This window comes from Adiantum capillus-veneris, chromosome 26, assembly GCF_014529385.1.
Source record: "Adiantum capillus-veneris isolate H3 chromosome 26, ASM1452938v2, whole genome shotgun sequence".
NCBI classification, from domain to species: Eukaryota; Viridiplantae; Streptophyta; class Polypodiopsida; order Polypodiales; family Pteridaceae; genus Adiantum; species Adiantum capillus-veneris.
In genome coordinates, this window is record NC_140956.1 from 78571747 (window position 1) to 78598220 (window position 26474).

At 45.8% G+C, this 26474-nt stretch overlaps 1 protein-coding gene across 1 annotated transcript in view; it reads left to right on the forward strand.

Annotated features, from left to right (window-relative positions):
• COP13 (Proteasome component (PCI) domain protein) overlaps window positions 1–26474 on the forward strand; it is a 62438-nt gene that overhangs the window by 1208 nt on the left and 34756 nt on the right. The window contains exons 2-4 of the mRNA XM_086502310.1: window positions 23445–23560; window positions 23647–23911; window positions 23997–24054. Of these exons, the coding sequence (XP_086358436.1) occupies window positions 23445–23560; window positions 23647–23911; window positions 23997–24054 (439 nt within the window). The remainder of the gene's footprint in view (window positions 1–23444; window positions 23561–23646; window positions 23912–23996; window positions 24055–26474) is intronic.

The window sequence follows — 26474 nt, forward strand, 5'->3', positions numbered from 1 at the left end:
TTTCTTGGCGATGCTTCCACTATTGTGCCCACTTGGTAGGTTGGCATGAGGCGGGACCCTTGTTTTTAGGGTTACCCGGTTTCGAAGTCTTCTTTGTTTTGCATTTTCCCTTATGAATTGTGCGCAATATGTGTGGACGATTTTAGAAAAGTTGTTGAAAAGGCGAATGTGTAGAGGATGTGTTTAAAAATGCAAAGGAGAAAGTGTTTGTAGCGGGTACTAGGTGGCGGTGAGGGAAGATGAGAGAGCTTTTTAGGGGCAATGGCACATGGTTCTCTCTCTCTCTCTCTCTCTCTCTCTCTCTCTCTCTCTCTTTCTCTAAAGCTGTGCAAAGGTGGTGGGCGACCAACCTCTCCCTCTCATATATATACTGGTCATCCGTGCTCCCGCTCAAGCTCCTGTAGGGACACGAAGGGAGAGGAGCGTGCAAGCAACGGGTGTTGGGTGGAGGTGGGGTAACAAGGGTGGGGTACTCTCTCTCTCTCTCTCTCTCTCTCTCTCTCTCTCTGTTTCGGGCGAGATTGTTTCTACCCAATACACAATGACCAGATAGTGTGGAAGTGGGTATCCCCCTGCCCCCATAAAAAGGTGCCCAAGGGGAGGTAGGGCAATGCCATATAAAATTCCCCACAACCCAACAAGAAATAAATGAAGTATGAGGATGCCCGGACAAAGTGGGCGGTCGGCCTAGAGGTGGATGGCCGAACAATGCAGAGAAAATGCATATGCAAAGGGTGGCCAGCCCGGAGGCACACTAGCCGTACATGCATGCCCTAGACCTGTGAAGCAGTAGAGTGGTGTAGTCTAAGATCCCCTTTTATCACCTGATGCTGAACAACCGCATGAAGCCGAAGATGTGAGGCAAATGATGAAGATATCCGCTGCAATGTCCACTAAAAGACATTACTCCGACGAACTCCACAAGTGTAGCAGCAGCCTGTGGTGTCACGACCTCAGAGAGATCTCCATGGTAAAGTGCCATCACGAGCAGTGTAGCAAATTGCTATACTCCGCCAATACAGTGAAGATAGTGCATGAAGGCTCCAATCTCAGTGGGAAAACAACTCCTTGTCGTAAAAGAAGTGCCAATAGACCTGCAAGCGTCGTGCCCAATAGGATCTGTGGTGTTTGTAGTCAAACTGTCGGGAGAAAATGGTGAAGCCCAGGAACCGTCATGAGAATGATCGGAAGCTTGTCAATGCATGAACCTGAAATCCAGTGTGGCCAGGTGGCTAAGCTGTGTAAAACTCGAGGAAGGCCAAATGTAGCAATCTGCGCCACAAACGTCCACTGAAACATGGAGAGCCAGACTAAACAATCTGCAGTGTAGAAGCTATTGTAAGCTACAGCAGTCACCGAGAGACCACATGGACCACGACGGGATGGTGTCCTGTCAATAGGCAGGTTAATCCAAGATGAGAGGAAAGCTAGACTCAACAGTCTGTGTTGTGAAGGGCCTCTGAGAAGAGGTGTGGTCAGACCAAGCTGTCTGCACCGTTATTATCCAGTAGAAGTACGGAAGCCAGATGGAACAGTCTGCGCTGAGAAGTGAGGTGGCCAGACCAAGATGTCTGCGCCGTCTTGCTTGTATCTCCTGCCTCCAATCCTCTGGTATCAACCAAAGCAGAATCCGCGCCAACACAACGACCAAAACGCATCTCGGTGTGGCTCTCAATGTGAATGAGTTGGGAGTGGCCTACTGCCTAGGTCGGGGGAGAAGTCTGCTGTAAGGTTACTGAGGGTGAGTGTAAGCAACTCTGAAGGTAGCAATCCCAATGATCAGGAGAGTAGTTGCACTACCATGCAAGGTGTCACGTGACACATCCCAACCCTATGTGTTTGTGGACAAGCTACACCATAGCAGGGTTCCCGTCAGTCAAGTTAGTTTAGATTAGCTGTGATCTGGCACTTTGTGAGTCTATTCGTAGACCGTGCATGCCCAGTCACTTAGCATAGATGCATATCCTCCGGTTGCACACCGCAGAAGCATAAGCATTTCCATCAGATCATCAGAGTCAGTTAGGGAATTTTTCAAGTGACTTTATCCCATTTTCCCTATTTCTGACATTTTTCACTTATTTATTAAGTGACTTTTGTTGGGTAGTCAGTAGGGAAAATTGGGTAAGTTAATTTATAAGCAAACCCAAGTTAGCACTCCACAGCAGAAGAGGCAGCAAGAGCTTCCCGCTCAACAGGCAACTTCTCAGCAGTACCCCCTCAAGCACCTTGGCGTTTTTGGAGATCCCATCCTCGCCTACCTCCAAGATCTGGCGTTTTCAGCCTTGCCTGGATCGTCAACACCACCAGCACCCTAGTGTTAGCAGATTACTGCCATCGCCAGCAGATTCATCAACTTTGCTAGCGTTTTTCAGCCCAAAACGCTGCAGCCATCATTGGCGTTTTTGGATTTCCGGCCCAGATCAGCATTAGCGTTTTTGCTAGCATCAGCCATGCATCAGCGTTTTTGATTTTCAGCCCTAATCTGCAGCATATACACAGCGTTTTCAGCCTATGACTTCGTAGCAGATCAGCCCCAGATTGGTTGCAGATGTTCCCCTATTTTCAGCCATAAAAAAGCAGCGAAAACAGGCCATTTTCAGCCACCAAACAGTCCCCGAATTCAGCGATTAGAAGGTCCCAGATTTCAGCCGTCATCGTCGTCGTCGTCATCGTCATCGTCACCATCGGCATAGACCAAGTTGCATAGTCCATTGCATACGCATTGTACACCTTTGTGCAATCAAAGTACACCACCCTCGCCGGCGAGAATGGGGCCTTCGGAGGAGGGTTTTACAACCTCTCGGTGTCGTATCTCCTCTCCTCCTCTTCTTAATTTCGTTCACTTGCATGCACAATATCCACTCACTTTGTTCGTGACCAAAGCACTCTACAGACGGAAAGCTCTCTCTTTCCCTAAGAACTAAAAGGAACCTTGAGCAATAAAGATCACTAATCTTGAGAAAATACAACATTCATTTTGCTGCACCTAACATTGGTATCAGAGCTTTGGAAGTGTTCTGCATTACTCAAGGGAAGAACCACAAGAATTTTTTTTTTGCTTGTTGAGGTCACACGAACCCGAGTTCGCTTGGGCGTGGCGATTCCTAATCATGTTTTGTTGAAGAGTGACAGGAATCCCGAAAAAGAAGGGCTTGTCCAGCCTCCCCTTGTGTCTCTTTTCACTCATTGAGAGCGGACCGTGCACTTAGTGGCTGGCCAATCGACGTGAGGTGGGAAAAAGCAACCTTGGTGTGAGCGCAAGGCCGCTAAGGGGTGCGTCCGCAGAAAGGAGTAGAACTCGGGTAAAGAGAAGATCCTTCTCCAACGCGATTTGCAAGCGAAAGAAACCTCAAGAACCTCAAGATCCTCAAGAATCCAAGATTCTCACGAATCAAGGACCTCAAGAACCAAGACCTCCAAGAACCCAGGTTGCTCGTGAACTTAAGAACCCAAGACCTGCAAGAACCCAAGTTCCTTGTGGACTTAAGAACACAAGACCCCCAAGAACCCACAAGAACCCACGATTGCAGAATGGTCATCACTCGAAGCGGAATGGATTCTTCGCTCGGAAGTGATGAGCATGAGAGAGGCGAAGAAGAATTTTCCCCACCAGGAGGTTTTTCCGACCCTTTCCCATCTACGTCAAGGATTGCACTAACTCCTATGGAGGCTTTGAACCGGATGTTTATGGAAAGGAAGTTAGAACGCGAAGCAAGAAATGCAGAAAGAATGACATAATTTGATCGTGAATGCAAAGAAAGAAAAGCAGAAATGGAACGCAGACACGCAGAAAGAAAAGCAGAAATGGATCGCAGGCACGCAAAAGACAAAGCAGAAAGAAAAGCAATACAAGAACAAAGCGACCGACAAAACAAAGAGTTTTGGCGACTCTATTCTCAAGTTCAGGCACAGATGCAAGAGATTTGGGGAAAGGAGACTCTCTCAGTCTCTTCTTCTCCAAAGCATGACACACAGGATTTGCATGATTGTGCGAAGCATGATGATGATTTGATTGACAATGACTTGCATGATGATTTGAAGCACAATGATAAGCATGATGATTTGGATGCCAATGATTTGCATAATGATTTGGATGACAATGACAAGCATGATGATTTGCATGATCAAGATGTGATTTCTCACAAGCATGATGAGTTGCATGAAGAAGATGTGATTGTTCACAAGGATGATGTGTTAGTTGATGCTTTTTCTAGCGAAGCTAACCTCGTTGTAGATTCGATCAATCACCAAGAATCGATCTTGGCTTTCGAGTCGAGGTCCATAGATCCCCCACAAGAAGATTCGATAGATCCCGAAGAAGCGATCTTGGCTCTCGAGCCTTGGTCCAAAGAACCCTCACAAGAGGTATTATGTGTTCGCATGATTGATACGCACGCATTGTTCGAGTGTTTCATTCGTGAAGGTTTCCTGTATTTTAGTCAGCATCGTTATGTGATCCCTTTTCCTAGGCATGATATATTGAATGTTGAGCACGTTTCTCTCATGGATGAGCACGAATGTATGCGGATTGTTCATGAAAAGTTAAAAAGTTTGTATGTCAAGAAGTCGCATTTCATGTCTCTTCCTTGGCATGACACAGTTTTCGAAAGAGCACATGATTCTATGAGCACCAAGCATGGGCATTTCTAATGTGATTTGCCACAGTTGATTGATTTTGATCAAACAGAAAAGATTCGAGCGCATTGTTTGCATGTGTTTGATGAACGGGTTGTCACTCCATCTCTATGTTCATCTACATTGCATACACAGTCTTTAGCAAAGATAAGATTTTTTTCCTTCACTTTACGTGGAATGGGTATGTTCATGGTTTTGTGTTGGAGATGGTTTCATGAATTTTCAGCCATGGAGATTCTTGAAGAGGAAAGAAGCAGGACTCTAGACGAAGTTGACGCAAGAAAGGATATTTTGAAGACTTTGTGTCGCTTTCGGCGCGGCCCAAAGAAGCAAGCGTTGCAGACCTTTATGAAGTTCAAGTACCACACGACCCACACAACAGAGTGGGCCGGCGAAGAGTCCCTTCTAGGATTCCGGATGCTGTTGGCGATCTCCCTCGACGCCATACAGTTTGGTACTAGTATCTCACTTTGAAAAGGAGGGGATGTCACGTGACACATCCCAACCCTATGTGTCCGTGGACAAGCTACACCATAGCAGGGGTTCCCGTCAGTCAAGTCAGTTTAGATTCGTAGTGATCTGGCACTTTGTGAGTCTATTCGTAGACCGTGCATGCCCAGTCACTTAGCATAGATGCATATCCTTCGGTTGCACACCGCAGAAGCATAAGCATTTCCATCAGATTCCATCAGAGTCAGTTAGGGAATTTTTCAAGTGACTCGCATTTTTCCTATTTTTGACATTTTTCACTTATTTATTAAGTGACTTTTGTTGGGTAGTCAGTAGGGAAAATTGGGTAAGTTAATTTATAAGCAAACCCAAGTTAGCACTCCACAACAGAAGAGGCAGCAGGAGCTTCCCGCTCAACAGGCAACTTCTCAGCAGTACCCCTCAAGCACCTTGGCGTTTTTGGAGATCCCATCCTCGCCTACCTCCAAGATCTGGCGTTTTCAGCCTTGCCTGGATCGTCAACACCACCAACACCCTAGCGTTAGCAGATTACTGCCATCGCCATCAGATTCATCAACTTTGCTAGCGTTTTTCAGACCAAAACGCTGCAGCCATCATTGGCGTTTTTGGATTTCCGGCCCAGATCAGCATTAGCGTTTTTGCTAGCATCAGCCATGCATCAGCGTTTTTGACTTTCAGCCCTAGTCTGTAGCATATACACAACGTCTTCAGCCTATGACGTTGTAGCAGATCAGCCCCAGATTGGTTGCAGATGTTACCCTATTTTCAGCCATAAAAACGCAGCGAAAACAGTCCATTTTCAGCCACCAAACAGTCCCCGAATTCAGCGATTAGAAGGTCCCAGATTTCAGCCGTCATCGTCGTCGTCGTCATCGTCGTCGTCATTGGCATAGACCAAGTTGCATAGTCCATTGCGTACACCTTTGTGCAATCAAAGTAGACCACTCTCGCCGACGAGAGTGGGGCCTTCGGAGGAGGGTTTTACAACCTCTCGGTGTCGTATCTCTTCTCTCTCCTTCTCTCAGTCTTGTTCACTTGCACGCACAATATCCACTCACTTTGTTCGTGACCACAACACTCTACAGATGGAAAGCTCTCTCTTTCCCTAAGAACTAAAAGGAACCTTGAGCAATAAAGATCACTAATCTTGAGAAAATACAACATTCATTCCGCTTCACCTAACACAAGGCCAGCTTCGGTTGACTCCGGATGTAGTCGCATAATGATGCCCGATCTCCCGCATCTTGCGGGTAAACTCTCCAAGAGAGTTCAAAGCATTGGAGTTCCACTCCAGTCTGTAGATCCAAGCAATGAACCTGTTCAAGAAGAGATCCAGGATCCTCTCCCTAAGTCCATGTAGATGCTCCTGTGTAAGCAAGTGATCAGAAGTGTCGAGGTCAAGTGCGAAGTGTCTGTCCTTCCAAGATGGTGGTGTCTTCTCTGGGAATGTCGGAATCCCATATTCCATGAGCATGGCCATATCTCGTGTGAACTCCTCTAACGAGTGCATAGGTGTGTCCATAGAAAACCACAAGTCACCACCCCCTCTGGAGTGCGCAACCGTCGAATGATGGCTGGAATGAATAGATCTCCCAAGGATCGTACGCCCGTTGATGATCAAGCTGATGTCGAAGATACCGTGTACTGCAGCAGTCACTGAGAGACCGCATGGACCACCACTAGATGATGTCCTGGCAAGAGATAACTTCATCCTCTGTGAAAAACACAAACCATGTGGTTGCTGTCCATTAAAAAACGCAACTGCGATGTGATGAAAACGCTGCTGTCGAGCGATTTTTAGTGTGCTCATAAAATCCCGGCATGGTCTGGAGCGGTGCAGAGGGTGTAGGGAGGGTTTATCTCTGTGTGCACAGCAGCCATCGGAGTGTCAAGTGCCGCGGAAGAGAATAAGGTTTTGCTCTTATCTAGTACTTTGCACACAAACACAAGGGACACTTTACCTCTCTTGAAAGAACCGAACTGAACTGAAAGAAAGAGAGAGACAAGAGAGAGAAAAGAGACGAACAGGGATGTCGGGTCCCAACCCTCAATGGCCCCCTTGCTCTATTGCCAGAGCTAGTACTTTCTTTATTCTTGCACAATGTTGATACAATGACTAAATGCTGAGATGCTGATGCTTATGGACACTGATGCTAGGTACTGGGGTACTGAGGTACCGAAGGGGACTATGTCGAAGACGATGATGTCGACGATGGGTAATGCGGGTTCTATATCGAAGATGAGGAGGTCGACGACGAGTTCTATGTTGAAGACGATGAAGTCGATGACGAGGTACTAAGGGTCTTTGTCGACGACGGTACTGTGTTGAAGATGGTGAAGTCGACGACGGTTCTGTGTGGAAGACGGTGAAGTCGACGATGGTTGTGTCAAAGATGGTGATGTCGACGACGGGTATTGCTGGTCTATGTCGACGACGACGATGATGGTGACTGTGACGATGACGATGACGATGACGATGACGATGACGATGACGATGACGATGACGATGACGATGACGATGACGATGACGATGGTGTCGTTATCAAGTCCGGGACTAAGACGACGGCGACGAAGGTGTCGTCATCAAGATAGGGATCTGCGATGACGATGATGAAGGTGTCGTCGTCAAGATAGGGATTGTGATGACGATGACGATGTCGATGACGACGATGGTGTCGACGACGACGGCGTCAAGGCTTAAACTGAAAACGCTAGATGCTCTGCTATGGATCTGCTACTGTGGCGGTACTGCGGGGCTAATCTGCAACCGCCAAGCCGTGCAAAGGCCGAGAATGCAAAACGCTGGCTGATCTGGGCCGGAATTGCAAAACACTGGCTGATCTGGGCCGGAATTGCAAAACACTGGCTGTCTTGGCTGAAAAGTGAAAACGCCAGGCTGATCTACCGCTCGTTGGTCAATGCGGCGAGGAACTGCAATGGGGAGTTGTAGTCCGGTGAAGCTAAGGGCTGAAAACTGAAACGCTGGTGGCTGTGGGCTGAAAACCCGCTGAACTGTTGATGCTGCTAAGAAAATGCTGGGGAGCCTGAGGGTGCTTGCCGATCTGCTGCGGTGCCTGCCCTTTCTGTGTCCTTGCTTCTACTGAGTGCCCAATGGGTTTCATTTATAGGAATTATATGCTGGGTAGGGCAAGCTTCCCAACAAACTTACAAAAAGAATTTCAAAAGTCACTTTTAATAAAATGACTTATAAGAGGTGGTTCATGTGGTAAAATGCCTGCATGATGAAATGACTGTTCTTGTGCAAGAGAGGGTATGCAAGTGTGACTGGCCTGGACATGCACGTCCTGCTAGAGGCTCACAAAGGTGCCAGGCTCAGTCCTAAGCTAAGATTCATGCTAGACTATGGCAGAAGCGTGTCCACGTGGCGCAAGTGAAGTGCACACGTGACACGGAGGGTTGAAAATAGAGAAAACAGCAGTGAGGAATGGCTGAAATCGGATATGTTGAGGAATTTCGACGGTAAGCACCGGATGTGAAGCCGTGTAGAAAAGCAAGATCCAATGGGTTGGAAGCTGAGCGCCGCCCCTCCATGCTGAAAACGCTGCCATGCTGTCCAAAAACGCAGGTCTATCCACAAATGTAGATATGATTGAAAACGCAGGTGAAGGAGAGGGTTTTCCGGTGATGGAAAGTGCCCAAAAGGTGTAGCGCTGACAGCCCGGAGGTTTTCGCCAGGTCTAAGAGCAACAAACGTTGGCAGATATTTGCAAAAACGCTAGCTGAGCTGATCCCTTGGAAGGAGAAACCTCTGCACAAGCGCCTGGTCCATGGAGAGCTTGAAGCTGCTGATACCATGTGAGTGCGCGCGTGTGAGAGAGAGAGAGAGAGAGAGAGAGAGAGAGAGAGAGAGAGAGAGAGAGAGAGAGAGAGAGAGAGAGAGAGAGAGAGAGAGAAGAAGAAGAAGAAGAAGAGAGTTTTAAGGTCGTAAGAAACTATCCCAAGAGACCTTAAAGATCTAGCCGACGAGGAGAGTTGAACTCAAGACCTGTTATGAGAGAGAGAGAGAGAGAGAGAGAGAGAGAGAGAGAGAGAGAGAGAGAGAGAAGCACTAGATATGGTGAAGAGGGGGCGATTAGCCCCCCATGACTACCATGAGCAGCCGATCCAATACACAATGACTAAATAGTGTAGAAGTTGGGTAAATAGGTGCCCAAGGGGAGGTAGGGCAATGCTAGATAAAATCCCCCATGACCCAACAAGAAATAAATAAAGTCTGAGAGCGCCGGGACAAAGTGGGCAGCTGGCCGAGAAGTGGGCGGCTTGACAATTCAGAGAAAATGCATATAAAGGGTCGCCAGCCCGGAGGCACACTAGCCGTACATGCATGCCCTAGACCTGTGAAGCAGCGAAGCGAACAACTCCTATGTCTCCACAAAGGAGATAAGGCTCCCAGGCGACCTTTACCAAATAGGGTAGAACCACAATAGGATTTGTTCGAGACATCTATGCAATTATCACACCTGATGCTTCCAAAGAATTATGTTGAGCTTATGGAAAGATTCGTGGCCACAAACCACTTCTCTTCTTTGATCTTGGAGCCATTGATAATGTCACGTGCACATCTAACCCTATGTGTACGTGGACAAGCTACTTCATGACTACGGTTCAGTTGAGTTCAGTTAGTCTAGCTTAGGAAGTGTTCTGGCACTTTTGTGAGTCTGTTCGCAGACCGTGCATGTCCAGGCACTTAAGAGTAGATGCATATCCTCTGGTTGCACACAACATGATTATCAGATTACCATCAGAACCACATCAGGAGCATTTTTACAGTGCATAGACCTATTTTCCCTATTTTAGCCATTTTTCACTTATTATTATTAAGTGACTTTGTTGGGAAAGTGGGTAGGATAGGATTTTGGTAAGTCAGTATATAAGAAGAGGCTGGCAGAAGAGGCAGCAGGGACCAAACATTCGACAGTGCACCTTCTCAGAACCCCCCCCCCCCCCCCCCCAGCAGATACCATAGCGTTTTTGCTTCAAGACTCAGCCCTGGCGTTTTGCAGTTGCAGATCAGCCCTGGCGATAGCAGGTTTCCACATCAGATCACTAGCGTTTTTGCATCAGACACAGAGCAGCCCTAGCGTTTTTGGATCAGCAGAACAACATAGCGTTTTGCAATTTCTCCGCGACAGAACCAGCATAGGCATCAGCATTTTCAGTTTTCAGCAGTCAAACTCCGCAGTAGAACCCCCGAACCTTGTAGATCTCACATTCTCGCAGCAGACCCTCGCCGCACGGTCAGATCAGCCAAGGTTTGCAGATTCAGCCCGGAAAACGCAGATTTCAGCATCTGCGTTTTCAGCGCGTCGTCGTCGCATCGTCGTCATCGCCGTCGTCACTGACATAGAGTCAGAATTCAGCAGATAAAGATTTGCAGATTTCAGCCATTAGCGTTTTCAGATTTCAGACGGTCTCATCGTCGTCCTCATCGTCGGCAAGTCCAATGCATTGTAGAGATTTGTGCAATCAATAGTAGACCGCTCTCGCCATAGAGAGTGGGGCCTTCGAAGGAGGGTTTGACAACATTCTAGTGTCGTATTCTTCTCTCTCTATCTCTCAGTCTCAGTACCTTCATTCACAGTGTCTTCCACTTTGTTTGTGATCATTTGCACTCTCTCTCTAAAGGAACGGAAGGCTCTCCCTTCCGTAAGCAAAAGGAACCCTTGAGCACAGTTCGGAGCACTCATTTTGAGCAAAGTTCAACGTTCACTTCCGTTGCACCTTGCATATAAAGGGTGGCCAGCCCGGAGGCACACTAGCCGTACATGCATGCCCTAGACCTGTGAAGCAGCAGAGTGGTGTAAGTCTTACAACTCCTATGTCTCCACAAAGGAGATAAGGCTCCCAAGCGACCTCTACCAAATAGGGTAGAACCACAATGGGATTTGTTCGAGACATCTATGCAATTATCATACTTGATGCTTCCAAAGAATTATGTCGAGCTTATGGAAAGATTCGTGGCCACAAAACACTTCTCGTCTTTGATCTCGGAGCCATTGAAAATTTTATCCACCCATAATTTCTAAAGAACATGGATTTTGAGTACGACCAGTTTACTGGAGGCATTGAAGTAGAGCTGGTTACAGGAGATATTAGCCCTTCTTGTCACCATTTAGGGCTACCATGGCAAGGCTGACTTTCACATTATGAAATTGGGGCATTGTGACTGCTTTTGGGAATGCCCTGGCATCATAAAACGATGCTATCATTTAAATCGGCCACAAGTTACAGAACCATTACCTTGAACCAGGATGGCAAGACAATCATCGAGTCCAACTTACAGAAACCAACCCCAAATGATTTTTGCTTTTGCTTTTTATTCAGACACTTTCTGGAACCCTATTTGAGAATATTGTTTGAATAGATTATGTCTACTTTGAAATTGTCTTGATGCCAATTGAATTTGTTTGATTCTGGTTGCAATGATGTTTGCAATACTGTTTGATGAACCTCTAAGCGGCACAAACTACGGTCCAGGGATTGTTTAGCTGTGGATGGAAGCCTCAAAACGGCGTATATTGCGGTCCGAGGATGGTTTAGTTGTACTTGGAACCTCTAGACGGTGCAGGCTGCGGCTGCGGTCTGGGCAAATGGAACCCTCTGAGCGGCGCAAGCTAGGAGGGTCAAGAGATATCATCAAGATTTAGAAGGTCGGAGGCTGAGAGAGCCAAGAGAAGAGAAGCAAAGAAGAGGAGCAGACGGCGGCAATGGCAAACATAGGTGCCTCCAAGCAGTCAACTTTACTGACGTAGGGATCCACCACAGGATCTACTCTACAGGCTTCATTACATACCTCGTGCATCTCCGGTTTTTTCATTGCCATCATGCCATTTTGACAGAGATGATCTTCCTCTTGTTGTGCCTATCACACAATATGAGGAGAATTTTCCCCCTCTTGGATCATAGAAGAATGTATATTGAGAAATATTTGAAACCAAGAAATAGTCTTGGTGTGTAACGTGACACATCCTAACCCTATGTGTCCGTGGACAAGCTACACCATAGCAGGGTTTCCGTCAAGTCCTGTCAAGTTAGATTAGAAGTGATTTGGCACTTTTGTGAGTCTATTCGTAGACCGTGCATGCCCAGTCACTCAGTGTAGATGCATATCCTCTGGTTGCACATTGCATAAGCATAAGCATTTCCATCAGATTCCATCAGAGTCAATTTGGGGATTTTTCAGATGTCTTTATCCCATTTTTCCCTATTTTTGACATTTTCACTTATTTATTAAGTGACTTTTGTTGGGTACTCAGTAGGGCAAATTGGGTAAGTTAATATATAAGCAAACCCAAGTTAGCACAATTTGGCAGATGAGCAAAGGCACAGCAGGCTTCCCCAAGCAACAGGTGTCCAACCCTCTCTCAGCAAGACCCTCTCCAACCCCTTGGCGAGGCCCCTCCCTTCCACCAGCGTTTTCAGCCATCGCCAGAAGGATCCCTCCCTTGGCGTTTTCCAGAGCCAACCATCGCCACCCCATATCCCTTCTTGCCTGGCGTTTTCACTCTCCATTGGCAGCAGCACAAAGACTTCACTAACGCTAGCATTCTCTTGCAAATCAATGGCGATCTCAGCACCAAAACTCTGCAAGGATTCAGCCTTTAAACCTGCAGGAAGATCAGCGTTTTTTTCTCAGTTTCAGCCCTTCAAAAACGCTGCAGATCATCAGCGTTTTTCGCCGGCAACAGCCCCTTCAAAAACGCAGCATTGCCCTAGCATCCAGCGTTTTCTTTCAGCCTTAAAGCATCAGCAGAAGCAGGGAATTTCAACCACGACATCAGCCCCCAAGATCACCAGTTCTCAACCCTTAAGCCTTTGTGGACAGTAGATACAAGAAGATCCAGATCAGCCCTAAAGACATCACCATCGTCGTCATCGACATAGTCCAAATTGCATCCGTCCATTGCATTTGCATTGTACACTTTTGTGCAATCAAGTAGACCACTCTCGCCGATGAGAGTGGGGCCTTCGGAGGAGGGTTTTACAACCTCTCGGGTGTCGTATCTCTTCTCTCTCCTTCTCTCAGTCTCATTCACTTGCATGCACAATATCCACTCACTTTGTTCGTGATCACAGCACTCTACAAGACGGAAGGCTCTCTCCTTCCCTAAGAACTAAAAGGAACCTTGAGCAAATAAAGATCACTAATCTTGAGAAAATACAACATTCATTCCGCTGCACCTTACATTGGTATCAGAGCTTTGGAAGTGTTCTTCATTACTCAAGGAAAGAACCACAAGAACCACAATAATTTTTTTGCTTGTTGCGGTCGCACGAACCCAAGTTTACTTGGACGTGGCGATTCCTAATCGTGCTTTGTTGAAGAGTGACAGGAATCCCAAGAAAGAAGGGCTTGTCCAGCCTCCCCTTGTGTCTCTTTTTACTCATTGAGAGCAGACCGTGCACTTAGCGGCCGGCCAATCGACGTGAGGTGGGAAAAAGCAACCTTGGTGTGAGGGCAAGGCCGCCAGGGGTGCGCCGCATAAAGGAGTAGAACTCGGGTGAAGAGAAGATCCTTCTCCAACGCGATTTGCAAGCTCAAGAACCCCTCAAGAACCTCAAGAACCCAAGATTCTCACGAATCAAGGACCTCAAGAACCTCAAGAACCCAAGTTCCTCGCGAGATTAAGACCCCAAGATCATAGTGCATGGTCGTCACCCGAAGCGGAATGGATACTTCGCATACAGGTAATGAGCATGAGAGAGGCGACGGAGACTCGTCCCCACCCGAAGATGATTTCTTCAACGCCATCTACGCCAGACCCTATGGAGGCAATGATGAAGCAAATGATGGCCATGATGGATAGACAGGAAGACAAGCTCCTTGCTTTAGAACGCGAGCGCGACGCAAGAAAAGAAAGAAAAGAATTAAGGAAGGAAGAAGCGGCAGCAAGAAACGCAGCATTGGAGGCCGATCGTGCCACTCATAGATTGGCTTTGGAGACCGAGCGTGAAGCTCGACGAGAGCTACGCACTTAAGAATTGCTTGCCCAAGTCCTAGCCTCGAAGACCGAACCACCCAAAGATCGTGGGAGTTCATCCAGTGGCGCAAGCCACTATGCGGATTTACACAATCCAGTCACAGAGAAGTTGACCTTCAGTAAGTATGACGGTAAGATGAATGCTACTGTTATTCATTCTTGGTTGCATCAATTTAATGCTTATTTTGGAACAACTAAGAAAACAGGCAATAGCAAAGTTTTGACGGCAGCTATGTACCTTGCCGTGATGCCATAAATTGGTACCAGGCATGGCAAGAGGCACAGCTAGCTGCGCACCTAGAGGCAGCTGACGATTTCACGCCCCTCTTTTAGTTGGGCTGATTTCCAAGACAAGCTCAAGGCGCGGTTTATGCAACCTCAGTACCTTACACGATTGAAGGACGATTGGCGAGCTCTCAAGCAAAATGGTATGCCGGTTATGTCTTTCTCTAATCGTGTTTTGCAGCTTGGCACTCAATTACGCAAATTGGATGCGAAGCGCAAGGAGGCATTTCTTTACGGATTGGATGAGTATATCAAGTATGATGTCGAGGTACGCGATCCAATCGATCTCAACAAAGCGGTAGCAATTGCTCTCGCCCACGAGATGAAGCACAACAAAGGAAAGCCTAAGGAAAACAAGACTTCTCAAGGAACCCCGCAGAATTCTCAGAACACACAGAATGGTAAGAACGGAAAGAATGGTAATTCTTCTAGCCCTTCTTCCTCTAATTCCTCGGAAAAGAACTCTAACAATGAATCTAAGGGTAAAGCTAAAGCACCTGCAAAACCTAAGCTAACCCCTCATGAAAAAGCTTCACAAGGAATTATAGGAGGATACATCACGGCTGAAGAACAAGTGATTTAGGCTAAAGAAGGTAGATGTTTTCAATGTCACGTTAAGGGTCACATTAAGAAGACTGTCTTAAGACAGTTCCACCTAAAGAACCAAAGGCACCCGCAACTATCACAAACTGTGTCACAACACAACTCGTATCTTCTCATGACTCTGACACACACATTGATGAATCTCTCATGAAGTGTTATGGTCATGTAAAAGGACAGCGTTTTGTCATATTGTTTGATCGTGGCAGTATGCATGATGTGATTAGTCTCCCTCTTGTTGAGAGAGCCCGCCTAGAGGTTAGTCAGAAATCTCCTCTCGAGGTTTCTGGCTTCGCTCCTGGTATGGACTCTCTTATCACGAAGGAGTGCCTTGATGTGATGTTTACCGTTAAGCAAGCTTCTTTTCGTAGGAAATTTCTTGTGTCTCCTCTCTCAGGATGTGATATGATTTTAGGCATTAAATGGTTTCGTGAACTTGATCCGGACATTAAATTTAGTGCTAACACGATCACTTTACATTTCGATACTGATTCCCCCCTCATCATTCGTGCTGAGGAGGGCTTGCATTCTTTGCCTCTCATCTTGCATGTGCAGGTAAAGCGTGAATTATGATGAGGAGCACAAGCGGCATTCATCTATGCTGTCCTAGTTTCCCAGAGCATTTAGACTCCAGGTAAGTATTTGGAGTTGTTTACGAAATTTAAACATCTCTTTTTGCAGGATGATCTTCCACCTCGTCTCCCACCGGAACGGCCGAAGGACCATCACATCGAGCTTATGGAGGGAGCGCAGCCTGTCAGTAAGGCTCCCTACCATTTGAACAAGTCACAGGAGGAAGAGTTAGAGCGACAACTCACGGAGTTGGTGGCTAGAGGATTCATACGTCCTAGTGTAAGTCCTTTTGCTGCCCTTATTTCGTTCGTTTGCAAGAAGGATGGTTCGTCTCGTTTGTGTGTTGATTACAGGGCATTAAACAAGATGACCGTTAAGAACAAGTTTCCAATGCCTCGCATTGAGTATATCTTGGATAGGCTCAATGGGGCAAAGGTTTTCAGCAAGGTTGATCTCAAAAGTGGATACCATCAGGTATGGGTATTCAAAGGCGACATTTTCAAGACCACCTTTCGCACCGAGCGAGGGCAATGGGAGTATATTGTTATGCCTTTTGGATTGATAGGAGCCGTGGATACGTGCAATCGTTTCATAGTAGGTCGTTTCAGCGATATGGTCGGTGTATGTGTGTTCATCTTTCTAGATGATATTCTCATTTTTTTCGCATCGTGGGAGCAACATGAATTAGATGTTGAAAGGGTACTAACTCGTTTGGATGAGTGTCAGTTGTACATTGCAGCGAAGAAGTCGGAATTTTTCTTACTGAAGTCACTTATCTGGGTTATATCATTTCTGCAGAAGGTGTCAAGCTAGACCTCGCGAAGGTGGAACAGGTTTGTAATTGGGATTTGCCCAAAACTGCATATGATGTGCGTTCTTTTCTTGGTTTATGTCAAGCATATAGTTCGTATATAGAGGATTTTGTATGCATTGCTGCACCTATGACTGATGTTTTGAAAGGGGTCAAGACTCGCCGTCAGCGCGTAGACTTGCCCGAAGCAGCCATTGAGGCTTTCGCAGCTCTTAAGGTTGCGGTGACAGAAGCACCGTGTCTTATCCTTGCCTCTTGAGATGACCCCTTCGAGGTATGGACGGATGCGAGCAATGTCGATATAGGCGTTGTGCTCCAGCGGTGTCAGGGGATTTGTGTTCGAAAGCTGAGCCGGGAAGGCGCAAGGTCTCTGGCTGTGAGAGGTGTGAGGAAGACAGTTGCAGCAGACACAATGAATGTAGACAAAGCTTGAAACAAATAACTTGAACAAGATCCTGAAGCTGGATTATCATTAACAGTACCGCTGCTTACATTATTTAAACTCCTTCCATGATTAGAGTGGCTTGGAAGCTTGGATTAGAGTGGCTGATGGTGTCTTTGATTAGATTGGCTATGGAAGCTTGGATGAGAGTGGGCTATGGAAGCTTGGCTTAGGATTAGAGTGCTCAAAGCTTATGGCTTCCTCCCCGCTAATACAGCAGAGCACGAAAACTTGAATATCTCCTAATCGGTGCAGAATTAGCCTCTGTGTGTGAGAGACAAAAATGCTCAAAACGCCCTTTTCCTTCTGTCAACGCGGGCCGTTTTCTCCAGAAACCTGTTTTATGGAAATTTTACAGAATAGGACTTTTTCGGCCTCCCTCATGCAGAGATGTGAAGTCTCTCACACACTTTCCTTTTTACCACTGACCACATGTCTTCCTCTACTCAAGTTGCCTTATATGTCCTAAGAGCCCTTTCACATGTAAAACCTTTTCTTCAAACATAAAATCTCTACGCTTAGGCCTTCATAACCACATAAAGCATACACTTTCTGGATCTCCTTGCTTGTTTTCGAGCCCTGGTCACTGCTCAATAAATATGTGAGCTTCAAATAGACTTTTTCTGCTTCTCTTTACTCTTTTTTCCATCGTGGAAGCGGAGCGGCACGACAGCGGAATGGTCGCCAAGTAGCTTTCCTTAGCCGGAAGCTCAATAGTGCGGAAAATAATTATTCAGTTTATGATAAAGAACTTTTGTCTGTCATTCATTCTCTTAAGCATTGGAAGCATTTTTTGTATGGTAGAGAGTTTACAGTGCGCACAGATCATTAAGCCCTCAAGTGGCTCCAGTCTATGCCTAGTGCACATTGGAGTGATCGCCAAGCGCGGTGGTCACAATTTTTTGAGCAATTTGGAGGTTTGATTGAGTATGTGCTTGGAAAAGCTAACCATGTTGCAAATGCGTTGAGTCGCAAAGGACAGATTTTGGCTCTTGAGTCAAGAACCACATTTTCTATACAGGGTGAGTCTTTTGACAGCATGAAGAATCAGTATGCAGATTTGGAGTTTGGTCAGTATTGGTTGCAGGCTCTTGCTTCCCAAGGGCCCAGCAACTATCTCATCCGTAATGGATTGTTATTTTTTCGTTAGCGTCTATGTGTGTTATAACCGGCCTGTACAACGTAGAGGGCGGTACTATTTCAATTACCTGTTAACTTTACACAGAGCACTGAGAAGGGAAGAGAGCACAGTTGCGTCCAGCGACTAGAATGTCACTGCGCACACGAGACCGACACCCTGTAGGCCCCAAAGACTGGCGCCCCTTTCGGTATTTCTTTATTCAAATTAAAGTAGACGATCCGACCACTTCGCACAAGCTTTTACAAAGCTGTCCAAACCTGGCGAGGGCTGAAAACGCAGGTTTTCGACCTGATTTTGGCAGCATAACGGCGCAAAAACCCCTGTAGGTCAAAGGCACCTGTCTAGGACGGATTCCCTCGCTATCTGGAAGCCCGGGTGTCCAAAAGCCTGTACACGCATCCCAAGGCTCTCACGAGACTCCCCCGGTGTTCCCTTGCAGTTTAGGTGCGAAACCCTAAACCTGCAGAAAAACACAGCAGGCTGTAATTCGCTGTTTCGGATCGTTTTTAGTGGAGCGAACACGCCTACGCGTGTCCCAAGGGCTCCCGCACGCAATGGGACAGTTCCCCTGTGAATTGGACGAGTTTTCACGCGAGAAAACTCTCCGAACTCGCAATCTTTCGCGATGGAACTGTGCGTACCTGTGGGGGATTAGCAATTAGCTAATCCGGTTCCTGTTCAGAAGGCTCTTGCCTTGGCAAACGCGCATAAACCCCCATAACTGTACATGTTCAACTGAGTAGCCCATCTAGTGGGGCATTACCATGTAAGCCAAAGGGGAGGGAGAGATGCACGAGAGCAAATCATCGCGCTACATGAGATAGAGGTGAAGGCAAGCTTTCCATTAAAGTTGTAGACCTGCACCCACTACTCACACACACACTGTAGCTCACTTAGAGTAAAAATCAGCCTCCTCTCCCACTGACTTATAAAGTTATAAGTGACTTTCCGAGTGGCCCAGACTTCATTTGGTGCACACAAGCTTCCATACTCATCAGAATTCAGTGCTAACTGGCCCGACCAGTCCCAGACTGACCGACCTAGACTCCCGATGTGAGAAACCTATTCGGCCGCAACTGTTTTACACTGGCCATACAATGTCCACTTGCACCTTTTCAAGGGTCCCAGGGAAAACAAGTAAAAATAAAAATAAATAAAAATATGTAGTACTTATTTACGGAAGGCAACAGGAAAAATACACCTCCTGGTGACATGTGTTGCCCTCTCTCAGGCCAGCCATATTGCATGATGTACATGACTCTCTCACGGGTGGGCACAGGGGTATGAACACCACATTGGAAAAGATTGAACGATTTTTCTATTGGCCTAAAATGCGAAAAGATGTGTTTAGTTATGTTACACATTGCACTATATGTCAAAAAGTAAAAGCTTCTCGGGGTAAGCAGCAAGGCCTCTTGCTTCCGCTGCCTATTCCCGAGGGACCTTTTCAGGATATCTCTATTGATTTTGTGACTAACTTACCACCAAGTCAGCATTCAAGGAACACTCAATGTTTAACTATTGTTGATCGTTTCAACAAATTCTGCATGTTGATTCCTTGTAAGGCCACAGTTACTGCACAAGATGTTGCACGATTGTTCATAAAGCATTGGTACCCCCGCTGTGGTTTGCCAAAGTCCATTGTTTCAGATAGGGATGTTAAGTTTACGTCCAACTTTTGACGTGCACTCTCTGAAAATTTTGGCACAAAGTTGAATTTTTCATCCGCTTTTCATCCACAGTCAGATGGTCAAACGGAAATTTATAATCAGTTGGCTTTTGATGTGTTGAAATCTTATGTTCATGATCAGCAGTCTCAATGGGAGCTCTATCTCCCATTGGTTCAGGCTATTCTCAATGATTCCTTCTCTTCTGCTATTGATCGAACTTTGTATGAGGCAGCTTTTGGCCGCCGATTCCAGTCTCACTGTTGACTCGATCGATCAGTCAAATGCTTGATGCCAATGCTGAGAGTCAGTCATTGGATGAGATTTCTGTGAGAGTGATGCTTCGGCTAAGCAAGGCTCAGGAATCTTATTCTCGACAGGCTAACAAGCATCGTTAGGAGGTCTCGATCAAGGAAGGAGATTGGGTGTATCTACGAATCATGAAACAACGTCTTAAGCAAGTTGGAAAGAAATGTCCTAAGTTATCTTTTCGTATGTATGGTCCATTTCCAGTCATCAAAAAGATTAATGAGGTTTCAATGAAATTGAAGTTGCCTAACTCATGGTCAATGCACAACGTTTTTCATGTTTCTTGGTTGAAAGTGTTTCAGGGAACACCTCCAAAGGACGTTTCGGAAGAAGAAGAACCGGAGATCATCGATGAAGCAGAAGTCATGGAGTCGGAGCAAGTTTTGTTGCATGGGTTTCGCCATGGTTCGAAGAAACAAGTATGACAATATTTTTTGAAGTTCAAAGATCGAGGAACCCACGAAGCGGTGTGGGTAGACGAAGAGTTTTTCAAGGATTATCCAGAGTTGTTGGCAGACTACAAGGAAGCCATGCAGCTCGATACCAGTACCTCACTTTAAAAAGGAGGGGATGTCATGTGACACATCCCAACCCTATGTGTCCGTGGACAAGCTACACCATAGTAGGGTTTCCGTCAAGTCCAGTCAAGTTAGATTGGAAGTGATTTGACACTTTTGTGAGTCTATTCGTAGACCGTGCATGCCCAGTCACTCAGTGTAGATGCATATCCTCTGGTTGCACATTGCATAAGCATAAGCATTTCCATCAGAGTCAGTTTGGGGATTTTTCAGATGACTTTATTCCATTTTTTCCTATTTTTGACATTTTTCACTTATTTATTAAGTGACTTTTGTTGGGTACTCAGTAGGGCAAATTGGGTAAGTTAATATATAAGCAAACTGTTGCTAATTGGACTATTTTCTTATTTTTAATGATTAATCTCTTTTTTAGGATATTTTATTGTGTGCACTAAGAACTGTTAAAAGATTGTAGCTACAGGAACTACCATCAAGAACGGACAACTCTGATGTGTCATTTGATGGGTGACGGTAAACATCGCGAAGGAGTTTCCGTAAGTGGTGGAAAGGGCCGGGTTACGAGTGCCCCTAATGCGTCACATGATGGGTGACGGGTGCATCAGTAAGGGGGCATCCCGTAGGCTAAGGAGGAAATCCGAACTGAGTAAGAAAATACGCGTAAGAACGCAAGCACAAGAATAAAGATGGCTTCAATGAAGCTTTTTACGAAAAGCAGGAACAATCGCGGGAAGGCAGACGCTTTCCCGCGAGGAATCTATGTTTGCATTGCATTCGTGCATGTGGTTGCATCCAAGGACGCCTGGGAAGTGTTGTTAAGTGCATTGGTTTTAACTTATAAGGTTTTATTGAGTTTTTGGGCAGGTTCATACCAATTTCAAAATATACCGGCCGTCCACTTAATAAGTGGACAGCCACTTAGAAGATAAAGCAACAAAACCAGCCAGCGAATTCTCTCTCCCTATTTCGGGTAGAACAGCGCCAAAAAAAAAAAAAAAAAAAAAAGAAAAAAGAAAAAAAGCAGTTATTCGTGCTGTGGCCAGGGAGCTATAAAAGCACCACATGCCCTCACTCACGGGAGGTACCAACATCAGCAAGAGAAGACTCTGCCGCAAGAGATCGCGAGACTACGAAGCACGGAAGTCGCTTTTTCCCGCGCAAGAGCGACAGATTTTCAAGTGCTCGTGTACGCTCCCGTTTTGTGACACAAACCCAAGTTAGCACAAATTGGCAGATGAGCAAAGGCACAACAGGCTTTCCCAAGCAACAGGTGTCCAACCCTCTCTTAGCAAGACCCTCTCCAACCCCTTGGCGAGGCCACTCCCTTCCACCAGTGTTTGCAGCCATCGCTAGAAGGATCCCTCCCTTGGCGTTTTCCAGAGCCAGCCATCGCCACCCCATATCCCTTCTTGCCTGGCGTTTTCACTCTCCATTGGCAGCAGCACAAAGACTTCACTAACGCTAGCATTCTCTTGCAAATCAGTGGCGATTTCAGCACCAAAACGCTGCAAGGATTCAGCCTTTAAACCTGCAGGAAGACCAGCGTTTTGTTCTCAGTTTCAGCCCTTCAAAAACGCTGCAGATCATCAGCGTTTTCAGCTGGCAACAGCCCCTTCAAAAACGCAGCATTGCCCTAGCATCCAACGTTTTCTTTCAGCCTTAAAGCATCAGCAGAAGCAGGGAATTTCAGCCACGACATCAGCCCCCAAGATCACCAGTTCTCAGCCCTTAAGCCTTTGTGGACAGCAGATACAAGAAGATCCAGATCAGCCCTAAAGACATTACCATCGTCATCATCGACATAGTCCAAATTGCATCCGTCTATTGCATTTGCATTGTACACTTTTGTGCAATCAAGTAGACCACTCTCGCCGACGAGAGTGGGGCCTTCGGAGGAGGGTTTTACAACCTCTCGGGTGTCGTATCTCTTCTCTCTCCTTCTCTCAGTCTCATTCACTTGCACGCACAATATCCACTCACTTTGTTCGTGATCACAACACTCTACAAGACGGAAGGCTCTCTCCTTCCGTAAGAACTAAAAGGAACCTTGAGCAAATAAAGATCACTAATCTTGAGAAAATACAACATTCATTCCGCTGCACCTTACATGGTGATTCATTGGATATTTATGGGATCACACCTCTGTGGTGATTGGCTTTTGTATATTTTATTTTGAGGCTGTGTCCTTGAGATGTTTATCTCAATAGAAGATTTTCTCTTGGAGAGAGAGAGAGAGAGAGAGAGAGAGAGAGAGAGAGAGAGAGAGAGTTCTCGTACAAGAAGCTGAGGCATTGAAGCCTGCTAAGAAGAAAGTGCTAATCTGGCCCCTGCTTACCTGCTTGCTGCTTCTGCAGCGCACTCACCCCTCGCCAACTCTCTCACGTACCCTTCCTAGCCCTCCCGCTACTATCCCCAATCGCTTATCCAAACACTGCTGTCCGCCTGCAGCATGCTTAGCGACTGGCCGCCCCCTTGTGCTCACAGCCGCACTTGCAGCCCCTCCAGCCTCAGCTTGCCATTAGCCCAGCATTCTCAGCCATACAGGCCCCACCATTACCTCCGTACAGCCTTTAGCAAACCCCCCCATGACCCCTAGCCATTAGCAAACCCCCACCCCCCTTAATCCATCCTCGCCCAAACCCGCTCTATTACTTGAGACGTGACTGCTGCAAACGGTAGCTTGCTTGATTGGCATAGCCTCGGGTGCTTCCCCATCGTTAGTCTTACCGCTCAGCCTTCGAAGGCCATTTTTATGATGGCACATGTGGAGATGATAGAGGCCTTGTTTATAAGGATCAAAGACATGTAGTTTGTTTATCGATTAGCAATTTTCTACACGCAGCAAGGTCCTTATAAGTTTGAGACTGTTTGAAACTTTTTCAAATTCTTATTCAGCTCTTTAGTAAATTCGTTTCTTTTGTCTTAAGTGGCATCGTACTTTTACTCAAGTAATTGTGTCTTTTGGCGAGCAGGGAGGCTCAATCAAGCGATTCGATGCCAAAGGAGGACTCTGAAAATTTTCTAAGTACAGCAATACATTTTATAAATGTTTGTGCAAAGGACCAAATCCGATTTGCTCCAGAAAAATGTATGTCCTGTGAACTCTAGTGAAGGGTTGGTGATCTTGTGTATAATGATAAATATTCCTTTTACTAACATATTGTGGCTGTGTAGTCACTACGCTGTGCAAAAGAGTGAAGGACAGTGCTTTACAGCTCCATTCACCAATGCGAGCTGTAAATCCCATGCATACTGCCATAATTAAGCTTCAGCCATCCCCCCAATACTTAACTGCTCTTCATGCGGACTTTTTTTTGGTGTGCGTGCTGGCCAAGTGCTACAATGCAGCATTGGATATTCTTGATGAACAGATTTTTGAGATTGACCCAAGGAAATGCATGCTTAGTGCGAAAGACTTTTTGTTGTACTGCTACTATGGGTCAGCATTTCACCCTTTCCTTATTTGAAATTCTGCAGATCTTCAAGTCATGCTTCTTGTTTCATGAATTATCTTGAGTGTGCAGGGGTATGCTATATATTGGCCTAAAGCAATTTGGCAAGGCGCTGGAATGCTTTCACCATGTGAGATACTGCTTCTTTATGATCTTGCTTTTGATGTTGTAAAGGCTTTATAATCATGAATAATAGATGCTCCTGGTTTCAAGTGGTGACAACGTTGAAAGCTATGTGCTTACCATTAATGGATGACTATTTTTAGAGTGGGAAGTTTTTCTGATATGAAAACTACAAAGTTAGTCTGGAATATTGAAGTGTGCTGAGACTTTGAAGTCACTTTTAAACCAGAGAAGATAAAAAATAATTTGACAGGATCAAAGGATCACGTAGTAGCGAGAGACATGGGCAGGGAATGTAGAGCTGAAAAATACAGTTGTGACGTGTGTATGTTTGAGCAATCCGACCAGCAACCTACCTTCCTTTTCAAGTTTATTGAGATAGGTTTATTGGGGTAAATATGTGAGTTTTGGAGTGGGCCACCTTGTGTTTACGCTATGCTTCAAAGCGGACCACTTTGTCTTCGTGTCCATGACTTTTTGTGAGATAGTTGGGCCTGTATCAAGTTAGGAATACGCTTTGATCATGACTCACATTGAAAAGTATTCTCCTTTGTCATCTTGGTGTCATTGGCCTTTTTATGTTAGTTTTGGGCTTGTATCAAATCATGTGGCTATATTTTTTTGTTTATCTCTATGCATCTTGAATCGGTATCCCCTATGTTACTTCGCGTAGAATGTGGAACCTTGGAGCAAGGATAGCATGGCGGATAGAGTGCTTAGAGCTCTCCGTGTGTGCAATAGTTCTAGGTGGAGTCCATTGCCATTGCTAGACGGCCACATGGGGTGTTAGGAGACTTTGGATGGCCATACAAGTGTGTCGCGTGGCACACCATACTCTTGGCCATGCTTCGTTAGGGTCTGACCAAGTGCGAACAAGCCACTCAAGTCTTTATATATGGGGCTCTTACGGTGGCATTTTTAATTTTAAAAAAGGGGCGGTAACGCCCACTCACACATATGTGTTTAACTTATGGCCACACATGAGTACAACATATACATTGCCGTGCATGCAATTGTTAAATGGAGGAAAAAGGTATCAAGTCCTTGCAATAATGAGTCACATGAAGTGACATTTGCTTGAGCGAGAAAGAGTTAGGGGGTATACACACACACACACACAAAGGCATAGAGACATACACACCTCAAAGAACAAGGCACGAGTGTGAACCCGTGCTCGGACATCAAAAAGAGGGTATGGAAACCCATTATAGGCATTCATTAACATGTTTGCATGAAGGCATAAATTGCACTAGACACAGAGTACATATGGTACAATGGTGAAAGCATTCGTGCTCACAATCAAGTGACCTCTTTGGTTGCGATTAAGTTCTTTGACCAAGGAAAGTAAACTGTTTCTTTGAGTATGGAAGTACATTGAAACAATTAAGGATGGTTTTGGTTACAACTCAAAAGTTAGATTGTGCATTGCTATCTGAGAGTTAAAAAGAATTAGTGGGAGGTGGAGTGTGCAATGTGCATGGCCACCTAGTTCTCGAACCCTCTTTAGATCCACATGTTGGAGACAACTTAGCATGCCACCCATTTGGAGTTAGTCAACAAAGGGAACTCGAATGAAATTGTAGTACGTATGGTATGGGACACATGTTTTCGCTTGAAAGAACTTTGTATAAGTTTGTGCCTAACTCCTAGCACAATGTAGAAAGTGAAAAAGTCAGTCGATTGTGTGTGGCTTCAAGACAAGTAAAATTATATTTGACAACATGATTTCAACTGAGGACAAATAAACTTTTTAAGGGAGGAAGAGGATAAGGGAATAATAGCAAGCTATTCTTATAGAAATGAGAGTGTGAAAACTCATAGCTAAAGAGTGACAACCAATAAGAGCTCGCAAGTCTCAAGAAAGATGGGCATCCGACATGGTGGCACACCGTAAGGCCGGGGACTTATGGAACCTATTTGCGCATTGGCTGAAGGAAACAAATTGCTTACTCCCCAACTAGGAGTGCATATACTTGTGGAAAAAAGCACTTTATTGTCTTGAAAACAAGGAAGTATAGTGGGAAAAGGCGAAAGAAGCCAAGCATTAATCTTTTAAGATCTCATCTTGCTAGTGATTTCAAAGATTTCAAAGATAGGATGGACGACAATCACCTTGAGTGGAACATTATATTGTGTCACGGGGACGGGAACCGTGTGCCAACGGAAAAGAATAGACTAAACAACTTTAAGCACTTCAAATAACAATTGAACTAAAAGAGATAGAGAGTGCACGGCGCATGAGATGGGGAGTGGCGGAGTTCCACCCCGAGAGAACATTGGCCCTAAACCTTGGTGCCCCTTTTGATATTGCTTGAACTCAGTACAACTCCGGTGCTCCAGACTTTGCACCTCCAAGCGGGAGCGTGCCATAGAATGAGCCCTTGTCTCATATTTAAAGGCCCTTGGCCATGAAAAGCAGTTACATGA